General features: G+C 35.5%; 1 protein-coding gene across 6 annotated transcripts in view; it reads left to right on the top strand.

Moving 5' to 3' along the window:
* The window catches only part of ZNF236 (zinc finger protein 236), a 73,078-nt gene that overhangs the window by 5,586 nt on the left and 44,202 nt on the right, over positions 1-23,290 (top strand). For 4 of the 6 annotated variants that reach the window (XM_058020624.1, XM_058020631.1, XM_058020615.1 and 1 more), the window contains exons 1-7: positions 5,204-5,330; positions 6,789-6,953; positions 10,996-11,174; positions 12,686-12,810; positions 15,993-16,165; positions 18,788-18,934; positions 20,760-20,831. In XM_058020624.1, the coding sequence (XP_057876607.1) occupies positions 5,304-5,330; positions 6,789-6,953; positions 10,996-11,174; positions 12,686-12,810; positions 15,993-16,165; positions 18,788-18,934; positions 20,760-20,831 (888 nt within the window). In that variant the 5' untranslated portion in view covers positions 5,204-5,303. Of the gene's footprint in view, positions 1-5,187; positions 5,331-6,788; positions 6,954-10,995; positions 11,175-12,685; positions 12,811-15,992; positions 16,166-18,787; positions 18,935-20,759; positions 20,832-23,290 lie in introns of those variants that run through there. The other 2 variants (XM_058020649.1, XM_058020657.1) reach the window with 1 other exon arrangement.

Here is a 23,290-nt window from a genome sequence, read left to right as displayed (position 1 = left end):
ATAAATTAGTGAATAGGTTTTGATAGGGTCAGACCCTTTTGTCCCTAGGCTTGCTAGCTGCCGTTTAACATAAGTGACAAGTTTTCAGCCATGAATTTTACAAGCTTGAGTGTTTATTTGCAATGTCCTTTCAGTTGGATTGGAGGAGGTTATTAGAGATCTAATAAGGCTGCGCTGCGTTCACAGCTGAATGAGTCCATCTGCGCCTTGCAGAGAGGGCTGTGGGCTGCCATGAGGCACAGTGCTGCTTACATAAGGAGGGAATGGCTGGGAGTGCTCTAATTCTGTCTTCCTCCTTCCACATTGAGTTGTCATCAGTGGCTTCTAGCAGAGAGCACCTGCTTGCTGACTCAACTCCTGAGGTCAAGTGTTGGTGAAGGCTGTATCACAGCTGAATTCACCCAGAGTGATTATGGCTGCTCTGTGAGGGACAATAAATTCAGGAAAGACATTACAGGTTGTAACATTAGGAGTATTCAAGTAAGACTATGTTTAAACTGAAAGTTTGTTATCATTGATAGGTGCTTTGCAAATCAGATTCTTCTATTTTTGGGCACTTTCGAGAAACTAAGAATACAGACAAAAATATGTTTGACAGTGTATGTTGACAAAGATGTGTTTGATGGTGCATAATGAGCTAAGTGCTCCCTGTTTATGTTAATTGTATTGATACTTGACTGTCTCTCCCAAGCTGTGAAGGAATAAGGTTGATTTATGCTGCAGCTAGACTAACATGCAAATTGAGAAAAAAAAGTAGAAAGTGACAGTAGCTTCTGCGCTGTTTCTATGCAGCTAATACTGATAAATACAAATGTTTGAAACTATCCTTCTGTTCAGCAAGGTTTATCATTTCTTGTAGTGTGCAGACCTGAAAGAATCACTTATTTTTCAGGAGGTTTGTTACTTGAATAGTTATTTTCTGTTTTCTCTCTCTGTGTTTGTTTATGGATATTAGTAAGAAGCTGCTCTCTAATAAGAGCATGTCAATTTTTTGTGTGATTGTGTTGGTGTTACTTAATCAGTTAATGTCTTCTTGAACTAAAACCTGAGACTTTTAATTCTGTGGTTTTGGCTTGATAGCATTCTGAATTGCATTAGTTCTTTAAAAAAGCAGACTTGTGTTCTCATCTGCCAGATATACCTGACAATAAAAAGATTGCTTAATTTGTGTTTCTAATACTTATATTTACATATATTACAATATGACAACATAAGCATCATATTGGCTATTAATGAGATTTTTGCTAATATGATAAATGATAAATGTGTCCATCAAACGTTGTGTCAGTTATGTCAGTATTTTGATTTTTTTCACTTGGGTACCCAGGAAATATTTGGAATTGTTGCATTTTTCTTAATTGACGGATTTCTCAGTGGATTTAAAAATTACGTGGTTCATGCCCCACTGCTAGCTTCTTGAACTTGCTTTTGTCTGCATGTTTTTTTGGTGTTCAAAAGTATTGGTCTTTAAGATAGGTTCAGTCTTTTGCAGCATTTGGCTTGTTTGATGATCCAAGCTGATGCACCATAAGCATTTTTTCCCTCTGATATAGGGAAAGATTATTTTATTGCTGATTTATCTGAAATACAGTAGTGTAGGTTATTACTTTGACTTGTTATGAAAGAGGTATCAGTGTAAATAAAGTTTTCATTGGGATAGCAATTCTTCTAACAAAGAAATTGTGTCGAAGGGTTATTTCATTTTGAAGTACTTTTTTGATAACGTTGAAATGAAAACAGTCCTGAGTCTTACTTCATGAGGCTGAGACCTGCCTGAAAAGTCAAAATATGGCTCACTTGCTTGTTACTTCTTTAATTGACAGTGTCTTTCCTGTTTTTACTGTCCTCCTAATTCTAAACACAGTGTAACCGTTTAGGCCTTTCTGTTACCCAGTTGTTGGACTTCAGGAGAGATATTTTTCTGAATACTTTCCTTGTTAGTAGAAGAGTAATTATAAAGTCACTTCCTACATTTTTAATAAAAAGGAGCTGTTCAATTCTCTGAAATATCCAGTATTTAGTGGGTGATACAGGATAGGACTGTTTTAGTGACCATACAAAGGAAAAAAGACATTGTAGTCTCATCTCTCCCATAGGCTACTTCAGCCGTAGTGGTAATGAATAAATGAGTTCGTGTTTTAATTTAAACCTGTATTAGATAGCAGTCCTGCCCTTTAAGAAAAAGTGAAGCAATCGAACTTTCAGAATAGTTTAATGTCGAAACTGGACTGTTTTAGTGGGCATACTGGCTGTAACTACCTGGAACAGGCTTCAGCCTGATCTCCCAGTAGCTGAGCCTTTGAAGACTTCTGGAGTCCAACCTAAGTTGATTTGCTGTGCCTTGTCCTTAAGGATTTCTGCACTCAGAGTCTTCTGCCAAGAGAAGCTGGACTTTACAGTCCAGTTGGTGATTCTAGAGTCCAGTCCTAGATTAGACATCTAGATTCCCCAATGTCTTTCCTTTGCTTTTTAGCAGTATGAAAGATAGGACCAAAAAACCCTGCAAGATTTGGCTTTGGCAAGAGTTACAAAAATTTTCATTGAAAGAGTAATGCTTAAAATGTTACAACTGTAAGCAGTCCATTTGCTATATGGGTGCCTTCTGTTTCTTCTTCCATGGGATCTGAGTGCCTCTGGGAAGGTGGAACAGCTTGGGGGCAGCTCAGGGTTTATGATCATCCATGAACTAGTCTTGAGAACTTTGTCACGCTTTGGCGTGGGATGTGATATGTTCAACTCCTCATTTTGCTAAGTTAAGGCTGTTTTTCCTGTTCTTTTCTATGAAATATTTTAAGATTATGCATTTGTTGCCTCTTTCTGTTTATTTTAGCAGTGGTCATTCCTGCCTTTTTACAGAAAAGCTGAACGACTTTCAGCTGAACGACTTCATCAAGTGGTCTGATTTTGTAGAATTACAGTAATCAAATTCTGCTGAAATATTACAAGATACTTAATTTTTTGTTCTATAGTTAAACTCCTTTTTAAATTGCAGAAGAAAATTCACAGCCTGTAGATTAATCAGTATTGGTCAATACAGATATGATACACATTTGAATAAAAATGGTGCATAGGTATATTATTGACCCAAGACCAATACCACTTGGCAGTATTATTCAGAATCTAGTGAGCATGTTGGGATTTTGCTTCAAAGTGTAGAGAATTTAGCACCTTTGATGATGTCACTGTTACATTTTTGCTACTTCAATTGCTTCCACATTGTTTTTGCGAATTGCCCAGTGCCTTTGATCTCAAGAGTGAATGTTTAAAGATAATAATCTCTTTGGTTGAAGGAGAAGGTTTGAAGGCCTTTGGAAAGTCATGGATTGGATCATTTTTCAGTTGTCAGTTTAAAGTGAGAGGTCAGGCCTACGTGGGATTGAACAATTACTCCTTTTTCCAGAGGAAGGGAAAGCATTGTGCATTATGTTTTCACATAGCCCAAGTATAGATGTAGGTTTTTCTTTCTCTTCTCTTGTGATGCCATTATTTACAGAAACTGATTTTGTGTCCTTTTTTCTAATCAGGCATATTTATCACAAGATTGCTTGAAGGTTTGTGTCTTGTAATTAAAGCGGTGGTTTTCCACTTTTGAAGAAATGCGGCCATTTCAGGGTTGTTATTGATAGTGTCTGCATACTATGAATTTATAGTCTATTAAAGGGTGCAGTAAGTGTAAGTTTAAACATGATAAAGATAAGTGATGTTTGCATCATTCTCTTACAGAGAAATATTCGATAACTAAACTTTGCAAAACAAAATTTAATTGGGTCACTTAGTCCAGGAATGGGAAGTGCAAGTCCCTAGGGCATTGGTTTTTGTTGTGATTTCTTGCCCAGATAAATTGTGCTGAAATGTTTCCTACAGCTTCCTCAACTACAAGCTTTTAAAGTTTGTTTATGAGAATTTTAGGAAGGAAAAAAAAAAGATCAGGACATAAGGTATTGATATTTTCTTTCCCCTTGTAAATGTTGTGGTGAATGAGAGAGGACTTTGAAGTGGGTGCAGTAGAGTGGAAATACTATATGAACTATATAATCTCCAATTTCCTCTGAGGAAATGTAAACAGGATGCTGTAAACTTGTGCTTGTGTTGTTACTTCCTATGCCTAGTTCTTACATACATGAAGAAAAGTACTGACTTAAAGAGAAACATCAGAAACCTTGCATGTCTAGATAATAAAATAAATATTCTTTTCTTTTTATGTTGTGTTGTTGATGCAGTTTTAGTTGTGGTAGTTTGAAACTGAATTCTGTAGATTTTTTCCCCTTTCATGACTCTAACGTGCAGTACAGCCCTCCTGCCAGTTGCTTTTCTTAAAATTTTTCTTAAATTAAGATAGCTTTCTTAGTAATACAGTATCTTCTCAAATGTAAAATGTATTTAACTTCCTCAGATTAATATTTTCCTTTTATCATAAAGTATTTATAGGATTGACTTCTCTCATTTGAGCAGGAGGATGTAGAAGCTTGCAACTTGGTGTATCAAAAGTTACATGACTGTAGGAGTTTAGAAGAAAACTGTATGGGCTTAGACTGGGTCTGTTTAAAGAAAAAATCATCTCTTTCCATTGATTGAATATGTATACACTTAGACTTGCAGTTTATTGCATCTCTCTCAACTGCTTGAAACATTGGCGTTGGGTTTACAATTCTAAAGGTTTTAAAATAGGTTTTAATAAATTTTTTGTAATGCCAGAAGAAGAAAGAAAATATTTTTCTTAGGGAAGGAGCGAGCAAGAGAAGGGAGGGCACAAAATCTGTGGAGTCAGAACTGCTGACTATGTAGTTTTAAAAACTTTTTTAGAAACCTGTGATGTAATACTATTAAAAGTAACCCCTGGCAGTCCCTTACTCGTACCTAGTGTTTTTTGCAAGGTTTCATTTTGTTTCAGACTTGATGGGTGTTTGTGAAGCACAGAAAGAATTTATTTCAAATTACTGGGGAAAGGTGATTATTTATGTCTGTAGTGACTGGCAGTTTGAGGTATGGATATATTTGGTTGTGTCAATGGAAGCAGTGATATTTCAGCCCGAGATCTTCAAGATTCCTTGAAGTTACACTGTTGGATAAGTCAAAAATCTTAGAGGAATTGAAATAGTTTCTACTTTAAATGATTCTGGTTTTTTCAATAAATTGTAAGTAGATAAAATGTGACTTCATACAAATGTTTTATGGCTTGTTTTGTAGATGATGTTCTGACACCAACTGCAGAGAACGGTAATTTTCCCTACCAAGTACCCAACTTCCATAAGTGTGAGATTTGTTTGCTGTCTTTTCCAAGAGAGACCCAGTTCCAGCGCCATATGAGGGATCATGAGCAAAATGACAAGGTATGAGTTGTGCTAGATACAACCAGTGTACATTGATATTTTCATATACTGTCAAGTGAAGCTAACACAAGGTGTCTTTTCCATTTCTTTTCAGTCACACCACTAATAATTATTACTTGGGGACCTCAGAGTTTTGTGACATATCTCTTTTATGTTTTCTCATGTTTCCTTTGAGATAGGACCTTCCTTTGATGCCCTTTAATTGGATTGTTGTTTCCAGATCAGCAGCTTTTAATTTTAGCCATTTTCTTTGATTTCTGAAATACCCAGGTGGATGACAAAATGTATGAGTTTTTTTCAATAGAGTTTGCAAAGTGATTCTGCACATTAACAATAAAAGGAAAATAATGCTTATATTTATTAACAGGATCCTACTTGTAAACTAATTTAGTATGTATGTATTAATCAGTGGATTAATGTCATCACTTTAGCTGCTTACAAATCAAATTTGGGAAAGAATGAGAAGAATACCAATATGTGATTAAGACTGGACTGGCTTTTTAAATGAAGCTTTTGCCACAAGTTGCATCTGTAATATGAAGCTTTTATTTCTCTTGCTTTCTTGTTCACAAAGCTAAGACGACTGACATTCGTTTTATAATGAAAATAATTCTGTTACTTTTTGAGGTAGCCCTAAATATAGATTAATTTTCACAAAAGGTAGCATAATAATGGAGATAATTCACATATACAAAAGCAACTTACACAAGTTTCAGTGTTGTAAAATTGATAAGGTTAAGCCCATGCTATTGCACACTTATGTAAGAGCCTTTACATCCAAAAGTGAAAGGGCTCTTAAAGAATAGAAAACTGGTTTTGCAGATACCAAATGAGGAGCAGTCAGGCCTAGTATAAACCAAGTGTTTTGTTGCTTTGATTATTAGTTTTACTTCAGGAAATTTCATGAAACCTCAGAATATGCTGAGTTGAAAGGACGCAGAAGGATTATCATGACCAACCCCTGGCGCTGTGCAGGACTCCTGATGCCAGGAGTCACACCATGTGCCTGAGACCATTGTCTAAATCTTCCTTGAACTCTGACAGGCTGGTGCTGTGACCACTTCCCTGGGGAGCCTGTTCCAGTGTCCAGCCACCCTCTGGGTGAATCATGATCACAGTTAAAATAGGAGAATGTGTTTCTGACTCCTGCTCATTGCTCTCTCTTACGAACTTCACTCTTTTCAGACAGTCTCAGTTTTGAGTCTCTGGTTTCCTTAGTTCCCCTTCTTTCTTTTCCCTTTTTGCTCTTACAATGCTGTATGTGCATTTTCTGTAATGAGATGCAAAGAAGAGAATTGATCTTGGTATTATTTAGCATCATTATCCTATGTAGGTACTTGAATTGTTGTTTTTTAATGTTTAACGTTTTGATTTGTATGGTTATATGTGTCACTCAGGGTATATGTAGCCTATAGGAAGACTGAATTTTGTCTTTATTTTTTGTGATTTTATAAACAGCCTCACCGGTGTGACCAATGTCCGATGTCATTTAATGTTGAATTCAACTTGACCCTGCACAAATGTACTCACAATGGCGAAGATCCTACGTGTCCTGTGTGCAACAAGAAGTTCTCCAGAGTAGCCAGTCTGAAAGCACATATAATGCTACATGAGAAAGAGGAGGTAATTCATTAAAGTTTATAACTTAATTTTGAAAAGACATGTAATAGCGGTTGTATTTAATTCCTTACCTGTATGCTTTAGGTTTTGCGTAAATTTAGATTTTGAATAAATTATTTTATTCTGAAGAAATATAAAACTTTACGTGGGGAGTCTGTTTTAATATTAGTTATAGAAATTAATATCCTGATTATAAATAAGTGTTCCCATTGTGTCTTTATGAAAAAAAGGAACTTGAGCATATTTGATAGATACCATATCATACTATATATAAACATTGACTAATTGGTTATTTGCACATACTTTTATTTTGAAGATATTTCTGTGACTTAATCTACATTGATAAGCCTACACATAAGAGAAAACGTGTGATCATATTTGATGGCAGATGTCATGGTGAGGCACTCTCACCATTCATAGAAATAGATGAAGCTGTTACCTTATCTACAGCTCCCACCTCTGTTTTTGCAAGGTTGGTGATTTTGCTTGAGAGTACTTGGTCCTTCCCCTATCAAAATTTCATTTTTCATTTTGATAGAGTGTTGATTAAATTCTTAGCAGTTAATACATAGTGGTGTATTTTGCACGCTTTATAGTCTTTACTGCATTACAACAGTTGCCAGAGTTGAATGCACTGCCCAAAATACCAAATTTTTTATGATGCAATTGCCTCTTCCTCCCATTAAGGTTTTTTTAAAATTGCACTTCATGTTGGAGAACTGGAGCTTAATCAGGAATGCATTTTTATTGTCCAGCTTCCAATCACAAATGTAACAGTGGTGTGTTCTTCCATGCCAATTGCTGACAGCTTACAGCAGTTTTGACCTGTAAGTTGGGAGTAATAGGCCTTTGTGCACTTTTCCTTAAACCAGATGCAGGGCATGCCGTCTGTAGAGGTTCCTTCTTTAATCCTTTTAGCTTGTGTTTTGTCATGTACACAGCCAAGTAGGCAGCCAAGTTAAGTGGACTGGAGTCCAATTTTGCTGTATATTGATGTATCTATAATGATGAATGGCTTAGTTGGTGTTATTAAGGAAACTTGATTTATTAATTTCTTGAAACATAGAATAAGAAAGACACCTGAGGGTGGTTTTTGGTATTTATTTCTACCACTAAGTGATTTCTCATGCACTTCAGCAGTGCTGGTTTTTTTTGCTTTGGTGCAGATGTCAGAAGAATAGGCTGTGTGATGCCTTCCAATTTAAAATTCCATCTGCAGCTTGAAAATTAAATTTATAAAAATATGAACATATTTCAATTGCTAATGAATGTGTTTCCTATAATACTCAATAGTTTTGTGATAAAACAGACATGAATGTAGCAATTAATTCACATAAACCTGCAGGAATAGCTTTCACAGTAATTATGCACAGGACCTGTAGGAGAGCTGGAATTTGAACTTGAAGCAGAGGGAATTGGTGATGGCAGTAGCTGCCATTGAGGGGTTTTCCACAATGTGCATGTTAACAAGTTAGGGGTGGAGTGCGTTCTCACTCCTGTCTGCTCTTCTTCCTTTTGCTGTTAGAAGGGTTACAAGTCTGAAATCAGAGCAGAGGTGCATATACATTAAGGGACATACATAGAGGGTAGGAAGATAGCTCCCCAAATTTCATTTTGTGAAGCATTACCTTTGTATTGTGCTGCATCAGGCAGTTTTATCTACAGGCAAATGCACATGGGAAAGAACAGAACAGCTCTAGTGAGATTTGGGAGAGTGAGTCTGTCTGTGAAACTTAGATTTTTGTGTTTGACTGCTCCATGCGAGAGGTTCTGGAAGGAAGTTTCTGGGCCGTTGATACTGAGCTTGCAAGAGACTATTTTCTCCTCACATTCGTCAGTGATTTATATGTGATAAACTTATATGTGATAAATTTATATGTGAGGGAAAAGCTGCACCTTTGAAATTCCTCACTAATATGGGATAGCTTTCTCTTGAGAAGTCATTAAGAATATATCTTGTGTAAATATGACCCATCTTCTTGAGGATTGTTGAACATGTCAGTTTCCTAAGTGGAAATGCACAATAGTTTTCATTGCTACATTTTGCCCTGGCAGGATAGAAATGGTGAATAAAAAACAGAAACAAAATTATTTATTGCATTAGAACTGCTATTATGTCGTCTTTTTCGTGAACATGAGTGGCTTTTGGGCTTTAGGAACACCTTAATATGTTGAAAAAGTTAAAACTGATATTTGGTGGATATAAAATGAAAATTCCTTCATTATAAGATCCTCTTGCTTTGGGTTTTTATGTTTTACTTTGTATGATGTTGGGGTTTTGTTTGTTGTTTGTTTTGTTTTTAGAAATATCCACTGAATTTGATTTGTACTGTCTAATAATTCGTGAGCAATGATCTTTTGAAAAAGTGCAGATTAAAATCCTTTACAGATGCTGGCAGTCATAGATACAAAACAGGTGAAGATCATGAGTTCCAAAGTGTTCTTCAGATGTTGCATCTGGTGAGATAGAGAGAGCTAAAACAGGCAGAATCCAATGAGTAGAGCTTTAAAAATTTTTTTATGGGTTTGGGAATTTTGCATCTGACCAGCTCCTTCTGTTTAACCGTGGCTTTAACCATAGTGAGGTTACAGTGTTCAATTACTTGCTCTGTGCATGGTGGTGATTTTTTTGTTTCCTTGAGGAGCAAAAAATACATCTGGAATTGCCTGCAGCATAATCTGTTTGGTGTGATATATAGGTGGGTTTTCTGTAGTTTTTCTGCTTTACTGTAATCTTGCTTTCCTACAGCAAATTTCACAGTACTGAACAGAATAATGAAGACTTTAATTGCGTCAAATAACTTCATCTTAGGTTAATTTTTTTGTTTGTAGAAGTTGGTTAATAGAATATGTGTATTTGCAACTTAACATGATACATATGTATATCTGAAAAATGCTGAGAAGCGATTCAAAATCCCTCAGTTTTGAGGTTCCTGAGCTTGGCATGGTAATTGTAGGTTTCCTGTCATAAAATTTTCCCCAACTTTTAGAAATCTAAGATCATATACTTGTTGTATAAGAGCAGTAGATGCCCATAAGAAGTATTCTGATTTGAATGTATGTCCTAGAAAAAAAAATTAGTTATTTGTTGCTCGCTCTGTAACTTGAATGCAGTAATAATGGCATCTAAGTTAGATTAAACAAATAATTTTTGAATTGGTAATTAATTACATTAAAGGACTTCAGCTTTTTAAGCTTTTGTCTGGAAATGTGATACTGCAGAATTTTTTTTTTCAGACTTAAAAAACAAATTTATTGTCAAAACAGTCCAAAAATAAGAGTGGCATACCTGTGTTCCTCTTGATTAAAACATTCTTGTCAATATCCTTCTTGAAATGAACATGGTTGTTTTCTGTTTTTGTTTTTACTTTTCTTGTTGACCATTATGAGAGAGGAAAAGGGGGTAGGATAAGAAACATTTCAATTCAGTGATAGTCACAATTACTGAAAACTGAGCTGATAAAAAAAACTTTCTGAAATTAATGCGTTGAAGAGATATCTGTTAGAAACACTGTGTTCTTCTTTATTTCTGTCATCTTTACTTTCAAGAAAGCTAAAAAGTCAGGGCTAACTGTGGTGGGATTACTGTTTAAAAATGACACTCAATATCATTTTAACCTGTAAAAGTGTGAAATCCCTGAATCCACAGTTACCATGATTTTGGTTAGAAAGTAATTATTTGTTACAGATGTTTCTGTAGACCATGGTGTAATGGTACTGGGGTGAGCTTCTGTGTGTGTCTTGAACCAGCCCACCGAGGAAATAGGGAGTGATGAGGATGGTACTGAGCTACTTGTTTCTGCTGCCATATGAAGTTTTTCAGAACTCAGTTCTACTGGAGTTACTTAAAATATAAATATTAATATAATCTTGCAGTGATTATTGTACATGATTTATATCACAGGGCTCATGAACTCTTCTTGCTTGTATACTTCCCTCGCTGCTTGCTTCCAGCTGCCAGTGTCCATAGAAGGGTAAGTTAATCTACTTGAACAAAGCTTGTGCACTGCTGTTTTGAAAAATCAGTCTCTATTATCTCTTTCAGAATCTTATCTGTTCAGAGTGTGGAGATGAATTCACTTTACAGAGTCAGCTGTCCATACACATGGAAGAACATCGTCAGGAATTGGCAGGCAGTAGGATTCACAGCTGCAAGTCTTGCAAAAAAGAATTTGAAACTTCCTCACAGCTAAAGGAGCATATGAAAACTCACTATAAAATAAGGTGACAATCATGAGTTTATAACAAAATGAGCAGATGTTACTTTTATGGTGATAGCTGGGAAAAGCAGAAGTAGTATTTCCAGTCAGCAAAGTACCATGATTTATGCAGATAATTTCTTTTCCTTGATATGCTGTTCTAAAATGACGCTTTCTTTTTAAAACCTTGCTTAAGTGGGTGGTTATTTTTGGAGGTCTTTTTTCCCCCTGTTTTTGTATTTAGGCACACATACTAAGCATAGTTCATCTGCAAGCTATTTGTAAACATGCATTAAGTTTCTCTGATGCAAAGTGATTTTTGAAGTGTGTTTATGATTTTAAGCACTAATAGCAGTATATTGAAGCAAATGTATATTAATTTTACATAGCATTTATTATAATGACAAAAGTTTTAATGCTTTCATTCTGCAAAGATGTTACTTGTTCTTTGCAGTTTAATTATCTTTCCCTGTTACAGCCTCCCATGAATTTCTTGTAAATCTGAAAAAGCACAAAATGAAAAGGGGGAAAAAAGAGCCCTGGTAAATGCTGTTGTTATTTTTGGTGAATATTTGTTCTGTCTTTTCTTTCAGCTCTCTAGTTTAACTTTACTTTGAGGAAGGTGAGAAGTACTTTAAGTTAGAAGGAGGAAAAACTTCTCTTGGTTTGCTTTATATATTAAAAAAGCCTGAAGTCTCGACAGCTGATCTCTTTTTTAATTTTCACTATTTCTGTAAAAAGCAGATGAGGAAAATTACATATTCAAAACCAAGAAATGCTGTATATTCCCCGTTCTTCTTACTAGAAGTTAATACAGATTCTATGATCTTAATAGTTGTGTTGCAAGAGGTTTAAACAAGTGTTGTAAATTTCAGTCTGTGAACAGAAATTTAAAGGTTTGCAGTATCAAGTAAGGTCTGAGTTATGTAAATGTATTACCTGCTAAAACCATTGTTCTTGTGGACAACTCCTGTTTAGAGGTGTTAGGATGAATAAACTAGTTAGTTTGATTTGTAGCTAAATGAATTTTGGGAATTTATATTCTCTGTTTCTGTGGTTCTTTGGAGAATGGGATTTGTATTTGAGGGTCAGTGGTGAATATTTGGGTTGTTAAATTCTTAACTTGCTCTTACTGGACTTCAGCAACTGCATTTGTACTCCAGTGTGTGAGATTTGTGTGTTCTAGTTCAGAATGAAGGACTTTGCTATATTCAGGCAAAAGAAATAGAGTTGAAGGTTCCCACCAAAATGTGAAGTCACTGTATACTTGTGGCAAATAGAATTTACCCTGAAAATGTATGAAGAGAGCCTGTAAGATGTATCAGATCTTTACTGCAGAAATAACTAAAAGTCTTGGTGTATATAGGTACTGAGAAAAGAGCTGTTGGTGTTGTCCTTTCAGTGTCATTATGGAGTTTGGGTTTTCACTGTTGCAGCTGATACTATATTGCCATCAAATTAACACTATGTTAAAACTGATGGGGTAAAAGAAGCATCTTCAAAATAATGTTTAATTTATATTTTTTAAAATCACAGGGTATCAAATACCAGATCTTACAACAGAAACATTGATAGAAGTGGGTTTACCTATTCCTGTCCTCACTGTGGGAAGACGTTCCAGAAACCGAGTCAATTAACACGGCACGTTAGAATACACACAGGTAAGGCTGTGGAAGTACTTATTTTAATTTGGTTTTGTTTTAAAAATATCAGTTAACCTCTGAAATGCCATGTCTTTTTTCTCTCTGTTGGGACCTGAAAGATTATTAATACATTTGGCTTATTAGATACAGTTACCTATTGGTTTAAAATAAACTTTATGTAATTCATTTGCTTAGGAAATTTATATGCTTTTAAATTTTTCAGATTTATATGATTAGAAGCAGTTTAAAAATGTGAAAAAATCGATATATTTCATTTGTTTCCAAATATCAATTTTGGTACTTAGCTTCAATGGGCCTTAAAATCAGAATCTCTTGATAAGGTCCAGTCATCTACTTTTAATTAAATCTTATGTGCTCTAGAGAGCACGTTCTAGAATCTAGTTGCAAAATGAGCACAAGGACATGAGAATTAATGATACTAATAAAGTAGTAGTCTTGCATTTTTAAAATTGATTAATTTAAACTTAAGAAGTGGTTTTCTGAGGTGATAAGCCTAGGTTGTAATAATTGAAGAAGTGCAGGTGACTGTTCAAATTTGCAGAATGAGTAGGAAATGTTTTTTGCCACATTTATCATAAATATGTGCATGTTTAAACCATAAGCAATTGAAATAATTAAAAAATGCCAAGCATAAAATAATATAAAACTTTTGAAGTGTACAGATGACTATAAAAGAATACTTCTTATGTTTTAACCAGGTATACATTATTATAGCAGGAATTTGGCTTTAAACAAAGTCTTCATTGAAGATATTCCAGTGATATTCAATATGTGTTTTTCATACGTACTGAATGAATTGCCATTTGTCTAGTTTTTAGTTAATTCAGGTATTCCTTTGTGTAAGTGTACAATTCTGTTATTACACTGACTAATACTGTTGTAGTATCAATCACTGTAATATCACTGTCAGACAGTGATGTAATGAGTTGCCATTTACAAGAATGGTCCTGTTTACAAAGAAATAAAAAGACCATTGTGTGGCACTTTCTTAAGAATCTTTTGAAGTTTTACAGATCTAGTTATAGAAAAGTAACACAAGAGGTCACTCTTGTACCTGCTTTAAAACAATTGCTTGAAAGTAATATCAAAAAAAGGTCAGTGAAAATTAACTTCAGTGTTTTAGATTCTTGGCTCTATTTAATTCATTAGCTTATTTTAGTCAGAATAAATAAACAAGATTATAGTTGGTTATGGATGCTTTTTTAAAGCTTTGGAAAGTTCAAGGGCATTTATATTTTTTTTCTGAAGACTGAAAGACATTTGTCTGTTGGGAAACAGAAAATGCAGTCCCAATCTGCCCATGATTGGAGGTCATTTTAGGTTCCAGTTACCTTGCAAATACTCATGTAATTTGTGAAGTATGTTAGTACTCCGAATCTGCAGATAATCTGTCTGGCATTTGGCTGCTTGAGGTACTGTAGATATCTAGAAAAAAACCCCTCTGTTTTAAAGAATTTAGAATGCCCAAGTTTTTAAATGTTAAAATAGCAGATCTGTGCACAATGAGTGGCATTAGGTTAGTCTCTTAATTGCAGTCCTTTTTTTGTTCTAGCTAGTCATTTCAGGCACATACACCCTTCTGGGAAAAAAAATCCAGTCTCAGGGACTGCAATTCCCACATTAATAATTGAGTTATGAACCCCTTGTCCCCCCTCTCAAATCTGTATTTTATTAAGTTACACTTGAGAAATGTTTCCGCATTAGAGTTAAGGTTTTGTTTTATAATGAGATTTATTTACATAGGCAAACTTAACCTGAAGCAGTACTTCCATATGTCCACCAGCCACTCTTACTGGAAGCTCAGCTTTTTGCCAATGAAAGCCCAATAGGAATTTGTATTTCCAGATGTGAATCAGTGTTCTTAATTTTAATCTCTTTTAAAAAATATACAGTTAAAACCTGCAATCCTTAAGGCACCTTCAAAACCTCTAAGCAGCAGAACAGAAGATACACATTCCTTCAGTGAGTTATATGCTTGAAATCAATTTCAGAAAAATAGCTGCTTTTGTTCTTTTGTTCTTAATTAAGAAATAATAAGTTTAAAGTAGATGTAATTACAGCTATAAAATGATAAATATTATAAAAATATTTATTAAAACTGATTTAGTGTGTACATGGTAGGACTTACTGGTGTAGCAAAGATAGCACCCAGTGGTGCTTATTCTGATCTTGGCTATGGAAATGTGCAAAGGCAAGGTGTTAAATATTTTCAAGGTCCTAGAGTTACCACAGCTGGACTATTTCACTAAAAGAAAAAAAGTATTATTACTAAGTTCAAAGTGGAGGTTCCCAGGAGTTAAGTAGAACACATGGTTGTAAGGAACTGAAATTTATCATTAGTAAGTTTATGTAGCTTTGTAATCTGTTTAGGCAGTCCTTGTATGTTCTCTAACTGGGGGGTTCTTCATGCTTATCTGGTAACATACAAAAAGTGTAATTATACACAGCATTGAGGGCACCAAAATTGGGAAATTGTGACCGAACGTTTCTGTAAAAATGTTGGCTAGTTTTTCTTTAAGTATTCAATATGAACAGTTTTAAAAATTATTTTCTGAGCAGAACTGTCTAAAACATTATTTCATTGCATATTTTCAGTATGTGGTTGCAAAGAGTGAATCGCTCTTAATATTTATTGGGGAGTGGGAACCATATACCATCTTTTGCAGAGTTGCTGTAAGACTTTCTGATTTTAAATTAGATAAAGGTTTAAATTTGACTGTTAGTTATTTATTACTGTCCATTTATCCTCTGGGCCTGCTTGTTTTTTGTGAAGGTGTGTGCATTTTTATAGGATTTGGTATAAAACGTGGGTTTCTTTTTCCCTTTGTTTTTTTTCTCCAATGATTTTGCATAGCAGCTTTTGAGATCTTTCAAACCACAGGTTGAGAGAAGCTGTTTTGAATAATTGCTTCATCTATATTTCCTTTATTTTACCCATTTAAACTGGTAATCATCAGCTAAGTCACAAAACCTTTTTAACAAGGCTGCATTTTAATCAGAGTAGGTGCTGTGGTTGGTAATTGAGGTAAACAATTTTATTGTCAAAACCTCCTAATAACATATATAATAACGTGTGTGTTTTATTTTAATGGATACAATTTTTGGTTTAGCTACAGAAAACGGCTGACATTTACTTAAATCTCCTTACCCTTCCTCCTCCTGCCGCTGTTTCCCTGCAGGTGAAAGACCTTTCAAGTGCAGCGAGTGCGGGAAGGCCTTTAACCAGAAGGGGGCTCTGCAGACCCACATGATCAAGCACACGGGGGAGAAGCCCCACGCCTGTGCCTTTTGTCCCGCCGCCTTTTCCCAGAAAGGCAACCTGCAGTCACACATCCAGAGAGTTCACTCTGAGGTAAAGGCCATTATTCATCGAGTCCTGGCTGCTAACATGCATCTTAACTCGGTTTTGCTATTCCTGTGTGCTCCAACCAGTATGCATTTATTGCTATAGTGTAGATTCTGGTTTGCTGCTTTTACCTCTGAGCTTTCCTTAGCTTGTCTGAATAAATGTATACTCAGGAGAAGTAGCAAAACCTTCATTGGCCAGTGTCTTTTCAGTACATGGGCAGATTAATGAATAGTGGGGTTAGGTGCACAAAAATGTACCTGTGTCTGTCTTGGGAGAACAAGGACTAGAATCAGATGAAAGTAGGCCAGAAGTAGCCAAGCAGAAAATGATGAAAAATTTCAATGCCAAGCAGTGACTTACTAATTCTATTTTAGAACATACTTGCCATTTGTCTTTGAAGTATGTTTTGCAGCCTTTTACAGAGTGTTTTTGGTTACAAGTAGAAGAAAATTCCAGAATAAGTTTTTTTAAAAAAATGATTCAGACCTCTTTATGTCTGGATTTTTTTCTCTTTTTGGCAGACAATTTTTAAGACTCAGAAGGTACTGCTGTGATAAAGTAATACAATCTTCTTAGCAATATGAGCTATGCAACTTTGTTCAGTAATTTCCTTGCAGACTTTAGTGAGTTGTGGTTGAAAATACCAATAGAAAGAGACTTAGTCTTGGTTTGAAATTACGAAGGGATAGAGGTGTAGTGCTTTTTGCTTCTTTTATTTCCTGTGTGCACAATATCATCTTTGTTCTCACTCTTCCCCTAACTGAGATTTGCAGTCTTGTTTTCCATTTTTGTGTTACAATGGTAGGTATTACTAAGAGTCCTTTTAGCATGTTACCTTCTTACTTTTAGGATGTGCCTTAGTATATGGATATGTCTTAATAATGTGTGATACTTATTTATGTTGCATCATATAACTTGGAGTACTGTGTTCAGTTTGGGACACTCAATTCAGGAAGGACATTGAGGTCCTGGAGCATGTCCAGAGAAGGGTAGTGAAGCTGGTGAGGAGTGGCTGAGGGAGCTGGGGCTGTTTAGCCTGGAGAAGAGGAGACCTTAACACTCTGGGGTAACCTTAACACTCTCTTCAACTCTCTGGAGGGAGGCTGTGGCCAGGTAGGGGTTGGCCTCTTCTCCCAAGCTGCAGGTGACAGGACAAGAGGACACAGTCTTAAGCTGTGCCACGGGAGGTTTAGGTTGAACATCAGGAGGAATTCCTTCATGAACAGGTGATTAGACATTAGAATGGGCTCCCCAGGAAGTGGTGGGGTCACCGTCTCTGGAGATAAGTATTTAAGACTGGACTTGGCACTCAGTGCCATGGTGTGGTTGGCATGGTAGTGTTTGGTCATAGGTTGGACTTGAGGACCTCAAAGGTGTTTTCCAACCTAATTGATTCTCTGATTCTCTGGTGTGACTGGTCATCCTCAAGGTTAACAGCTCTCTATGTGTGATATCTTATGCTACATAACAAAATGAACCATAATTTAATAATTTAAATTGTAACTTTTTTTGGTATTAGTTAGGAGTGAAGTATAAAACACTTTTTACTTTTTTTTCTGTTACTCTGTTTTCCTGTAAGAAAAGATACTTTAAATAAATGCTACCTCTTGATCACATCCTATTCTGTGTTTTGCAGTCCTGAGCCTGCATTTGAGTTACTGCTTTGGTTAACTTAGTGATTTTTTTTTTCTTGCTGTTGCTGTGTTTTCTTCAAGCCTGTGTGGAACTCTCTGAATTCTTTGTTTTATTCTGATACAGTTACAAAATAACATTGCAGCTGATAATGAATTACAGGTTGATTCTCACTTCCTAAAGCATTCCTAAAGTTTAGTTGTAGCACACTTTATCACTTAATACTTCTTTTTGAAAGTCTTGTTGGCAGTTTAATGTCACAAAATATGAAATATCAATACTATATTGCAAGTGTGTTTTCTGCATTAATATACTGCAGTGTATTTTCTTTTAAATACCTGCACATTGCAAGTGTGACACTGGATGTTATTGATGTATGATGGACTGAGGGGAAGGTGAGGATGGTTGGAATCTGCAAATTTAGTTGCTTTAATTACCTTAACCCATTGGTCTGAAAGTCTCAAACAAGTGGCTGTTGATCACTTTCTAGTTCTGTGTGTTCAAATTCAGGTCAAACTAGGCATTAAACTTCCCTGCTCTTCACGGTGTTGGTTTTGTCTGCAATTTTTTCATCTCATACTTTCAAACTTCCATTTGTATTATGTGTGATGTTTCCTCTTCAGGCAAATCTTAATTGTAAAGCTGCATTTCAGTTTTGCTTTTAAGTGTGAAATGGTAGGAGATGGTGAAGGGAAAAAGGCCTGAGGCCTTGTTTGCCGCAGGACATGAGTTTTGCTGTCTGCTGCTTCACAATGTTGTCAAGTGGCAGTAAGCAACTGGATAAGCAATATAATCACATAGATTATATGTGATTGTATGAATCTGCATATATCCAAGAGGTACCAGCCTGATTCCATAACTGCATATTGGTAACTTGAAAAAATAAACCACTGTAGCTCTCATAATCCCATAATTACTTGTTATATAGAACAATAATGTAAAAACATGATATTTGGTAGGTGTAGGGAAAATTTACTTTATTTTTTTTTTAAGGTGAAGAATGGCCCTACGTACAACTGCACAGAATGTAGCTGTGTCTTCAAAAGCTTGGGTAGTTTAAACACACATATCAGCAAGATGCACATGGGTGGTCCACAGAATTCTGCAAGTGCTTCAACAGATGTATCTCATGTTACAGCGGTAAGCTTTGCTGATCCAAATGAAATGAAAATGTCTTTGAGAGTTTAATTAGGTCTATATCTTAATTCCAGTAATTCTTCAGATAGGTTAGAACTTCTAGACCTGTAGCTGTCTTTCATCTTTTTCAAGTTTTGTGTGATTTTTGATATAAATTTGCAGGATTAAATATTGGGAAAATGTAAATTGGCCAACTGTATGCAAAAAAGTGTTTACAATTCGACACTGGTTGAAAATGTAGCAGTTTAATTCTGCAACTAAGTAAAGTATAATTCTTGTTCTTACAGATTATGTTAGCCTCCTCTGATAAAATAAAAATTATGGGGAATTTTTAGAACTATTGAAAAAATGTATTAGTTTCAACTCATTTTCAGAAATTGTTTGTATAATTGTAGTCTATATAAACACATGGTGGATTCTTCTGTGTATATCTGATAACTTTTTTTAAATGTTAGCTTCTTATTAGGCAGATTATAAAGGAAAAAATACAGCTTTATTGGAAGCAGTGGATGGCTTTTATTTCTTTACCAAGATACAAAAAAGAACTAAAATTCAGAAAATGTTTCTGGTTTCATAAGACTACAGTATTTTTTAAACCAGTGCATATTTAATTTATCATAATTATCTTCTTTTTTTCTTTATTAGAACAATCTTTTCTACTTCTAGTCCCTTCTGCTTTGCTTATCTCCAACTCGTGCTTTAATGTTCAATGGATGATGAGTAGTAGCAGTCTTTGAAAGGGGAAGGTTTACATTTGAATTCTGAACTTCATTTTGCAGCTGTGTCTTCTTGAAATGACCTGTCTAGTAATGATGTTTGGAAAAGATTTTTTTTTACATTTTCTGAAGTTGTTTTATAGGCAGATGATATTTGTTTCTCCATGTTAATTCATAAAAAGAAAGACTAATGTGTCTTACTTGTTTGCAAGTGCATATATTCACTATGTCTTTTTTTACACTTCTACATTCTCAAGCCTAATCCTAAAAGCAGGATGGAAAAGAATTCCTTCATTACTACCTCATGTGTTTTTTTCCCTGGCCAGCTCTGGTTTTTTTGTTTTGTTTTTTGTTTACTAAAATATTTTGGATTTACTTAGCATATTATTATTACAGCAGTGTGGTATTATCTCTGCTTGCATGAATACTTTGCTGCTTGCATGCAAGAGTGGACTACCAAAAATGCCGTACAGTAGTATAAGCAAAGAGAGAGGAGGGAGAAAAACATTCTTTCTAAAATAGATGCCAATAAATTTAGCAAGGTGGAGCAGCGATAAATAATGACATCAATTGCATATTAGAGGGGATTATGCTTTTTATTTGTAATTTTATGTCTGAATCTGCATATATTTAATTATTTCTATTTTTAAAATTGCATTATAAACTTAGTACATCATTAGATTAGCACTAGCATTCGTACATTAGAACTTTTCTTCATTCTGCTGAAAACTTGCGGAACTGCTTTAACAACAAATCTCCAGTATAATAATTCTATTCTGAAGTTTGCCATCAGTCTCTGTCATCCCTTGGTACATACCTGGGGATAAGCAAGGATTATGTCCTTATTAAGTACCCATTCCAAAAGCTGAAGTTTCCTGAAGTGCTGTGCTACCAAAGAATGTACTCTTGTGTGATACATGAGAATATTTCTAAATTATAGTGACTGTAAGGCTGTCATTTGCTGCATTAGTATTTATAGCTAAAATGATTTAGTGTACTTCTCTTTCTCTCATAATGTCTGATTTTTCTGTGCTACATTTCTGCCAGGATTTGTATCAGCCATGTTTTTCTTCTTTTTGATTAAGATTTAAATTATTTTGATTTCTTTGTAGGACTCTGTCACCCAGCCTTTAACAACATCCCCTACTAATCTTTTGCAACCTGTTGATAACAAATGGAAGAATGTAAGTGTGAAGTTTTGGTCATATTTTTGTGTCAAGACTATAATTGGGAAAAACGACATAATTTTGTTAATTTTCGTTTACCTAGTGAAAAAGGGTATGCTGTGATACTTTGTGATGAGTTGGATCAGCTAATATGTGAAGGGAAGCTCCTTGGGGAATGCAGCTGGTTATTTAGAGGCGGAACAGATCTTGAATATTACGTTTGCTTCATTTGCCATTATGTTACCTCATTTGTTTACACACTTATGATTTTGCATGTAAGTCTCTTCAATAGCTCTTCAAAATGGATGTAAATACTTTTCTGTATAAGAAGACCAGAGAGTAAGGATTCTTAAAAATCCTGGATTGCCCTACCCCTGTGCCTTTATTTTCCAGGGATTACCATGGTTTGGTTGGAGAGCGAAGGAGCTGTGTTCATACAGGTTGAGTTGATTGGAAGTTTGTGGTAGCAGAGGAACTGTAGGGCTCTGGAGGAGCTGTGGAGCTGGGGAAGGATGATGCAGGGATGACTTTCTAGAACTCCATAGCAAACAGTTGTGGTGTACAGGAAGGTCTGTATGTGCCTGTTCCCCTGGGAATTCTGGCAGGTTTTGTTGAAGCTATACAGCATCTTGTTTGTCAGCTGTAGGTTGCAGCTTGGTATCTTAGGGACAGACCATCTGACTTACAGTCCCTCGACTTCAGCTACTGATTATTTTGTGTTGTACTCACAAAACCAAGATCTGGGAAATGTGGCAGTACAGCTTTAAAGTCTCCATAAACAGCTCATCCACTGTAGGCATGGCAGAAGAGGTGGAGGGGTGGCACTGAATGTGTGTGATAGAAGGGCAGTGGAATAGTTGAGTGCCTGGGTAAGAATCAAGGGGTAAACAAATAATGCAGATATTGTTGTGGGAGTCTGCTGTAAACCTTCCGGGCAGGATGATGATGTTGAGGAATTATTGTTTGAGGAACAAAGAGACACCTCTGAGTCAACTGCCCTTCTTACGAGGAGCTTCAACTTGCCAGAAATTACCTGGAAGAATCACACAACTGATACAACCTACACCAGAAGATTTCAGTTGTCTGTTTATAGTGTTCACTATTCATGAACTGTAATCAATGATACAGGAGGAATCAGAGCCATCAGAATCCTTAAAATATGCTGTGATGTGTTTATTAGTGAAGAGACTCAAGGTGTGTTAGCTGCCTTGTCCACCAGATGAAATACTTAGACGTGATTTCATCTTCTCTTTTGAAGAGGAGGGAGAAGTCTGTGATCTTAATAGAGGAGAGGAAATAAAGTTTCAGGGTCATAGCTAGGCAAATTGACGCTTGGAAATAAAGTATGAAATTTTGGTGCAGGTAATTTACTCTTGGAGCCATGTATTGAAGTTGTATGGCAACAGAAAAAGTTAACCACAATAAACTACTTGATTCAAAGAACTGCTCTAATTTGTTAGAGTTACTGTGACTTGAGGGAGTAATTCACTCAGGGCAAGCACACTGTCTGTGTTACACAGCAGATCACACAAACCAAGGGTCATCACTAGGTCCACTGTTCCAGTTCAACAACAGCGGAATTACAAAGCAGGAATAAAACACTTCATTCTCTGTGTTTTCTTTAAAATCAGATGTTCAACTAAGACCTAGAAAGAGACCTCTGAAACGTTTTATAATTAACTCTAGAACGAAGAGTATCTTAAGAGTAATGGTAAAAAACTTCATATATGTGCATGTGTGTACATTATTGTTCAGAAAAGATAACCCTCATGAGACTGTATATAAACTGCTGCATAATATGCAGGACATACTGGCTAAATTCACAAAATGCTGTAATTTTCATAACAAAGATGATATTGAGAAGTTCCTTCATTAACAATAATATTAATTTTATTTAAGAATAATTAATTAACAATAGCATTAATTTTTCTCTTGCTAAAACCTGGGGGAATTTTCAATTTTTCTCTTGCTAAAACCTGGGGGAATTTCACACACTGTTAGTATAGGCTTCCTTCTCTACATAAAAGCCTCCTTCCATTCTGTTTCCTGAAGAGAAATTGTCTATAAAGAGCTGTTACACTCTTCAGCAAACTGCTTTGCTTCCATTGAAGTTTGCTTCCTGTTAATGCCATTCTCACTGCAATGTAATGTGTCACCCATATTGAAATGTTTATATCACTTTTGCTAAATTGGAATCTGAAGAGATATGGAGTCTTTTTGTGTCTCAATACTGAGGTCAAAAAGAACTAATAGTTAAATCAGCAAAGTAACAAGTGATATTCTCAAGAGAAGCAAGATAAGGATTTGGTTTTTATCATCTCATGAGAAGGCATTAAGAATACATTGTGAAATACACAGGACCTAATCCGAGTCAAGCTAATGTTCCTTAATATAGTTCTTTGTAGCAATCCTTTCTTTAGTACAGTGAGTGTCATCTTCACTGTCTAGTGTAAAGTGTTAGTATAAAGAAAATCTCA

The sequence above is a fragment of the Melospiza georgiana genome, chromosome 1 (genome assembly GCF_028018845.1).
Source record: "Melospiza georgiana isolate bMelGeo1 chromosome 1, bMelGeo1.pri, whole genome shotgun sequence".
NCBI classification, from domain to species: Eukaryota; Metazoa; Chordata; class Aves; order Passeriformes; family Passerellidae; genus Melospiza; species Melospiza georgiana.
The sequence above is the reverse complement of the archived record's forward strand: the minus strand, read 5'-3'. Positions and strand labels throughout refer to the sequence as shown.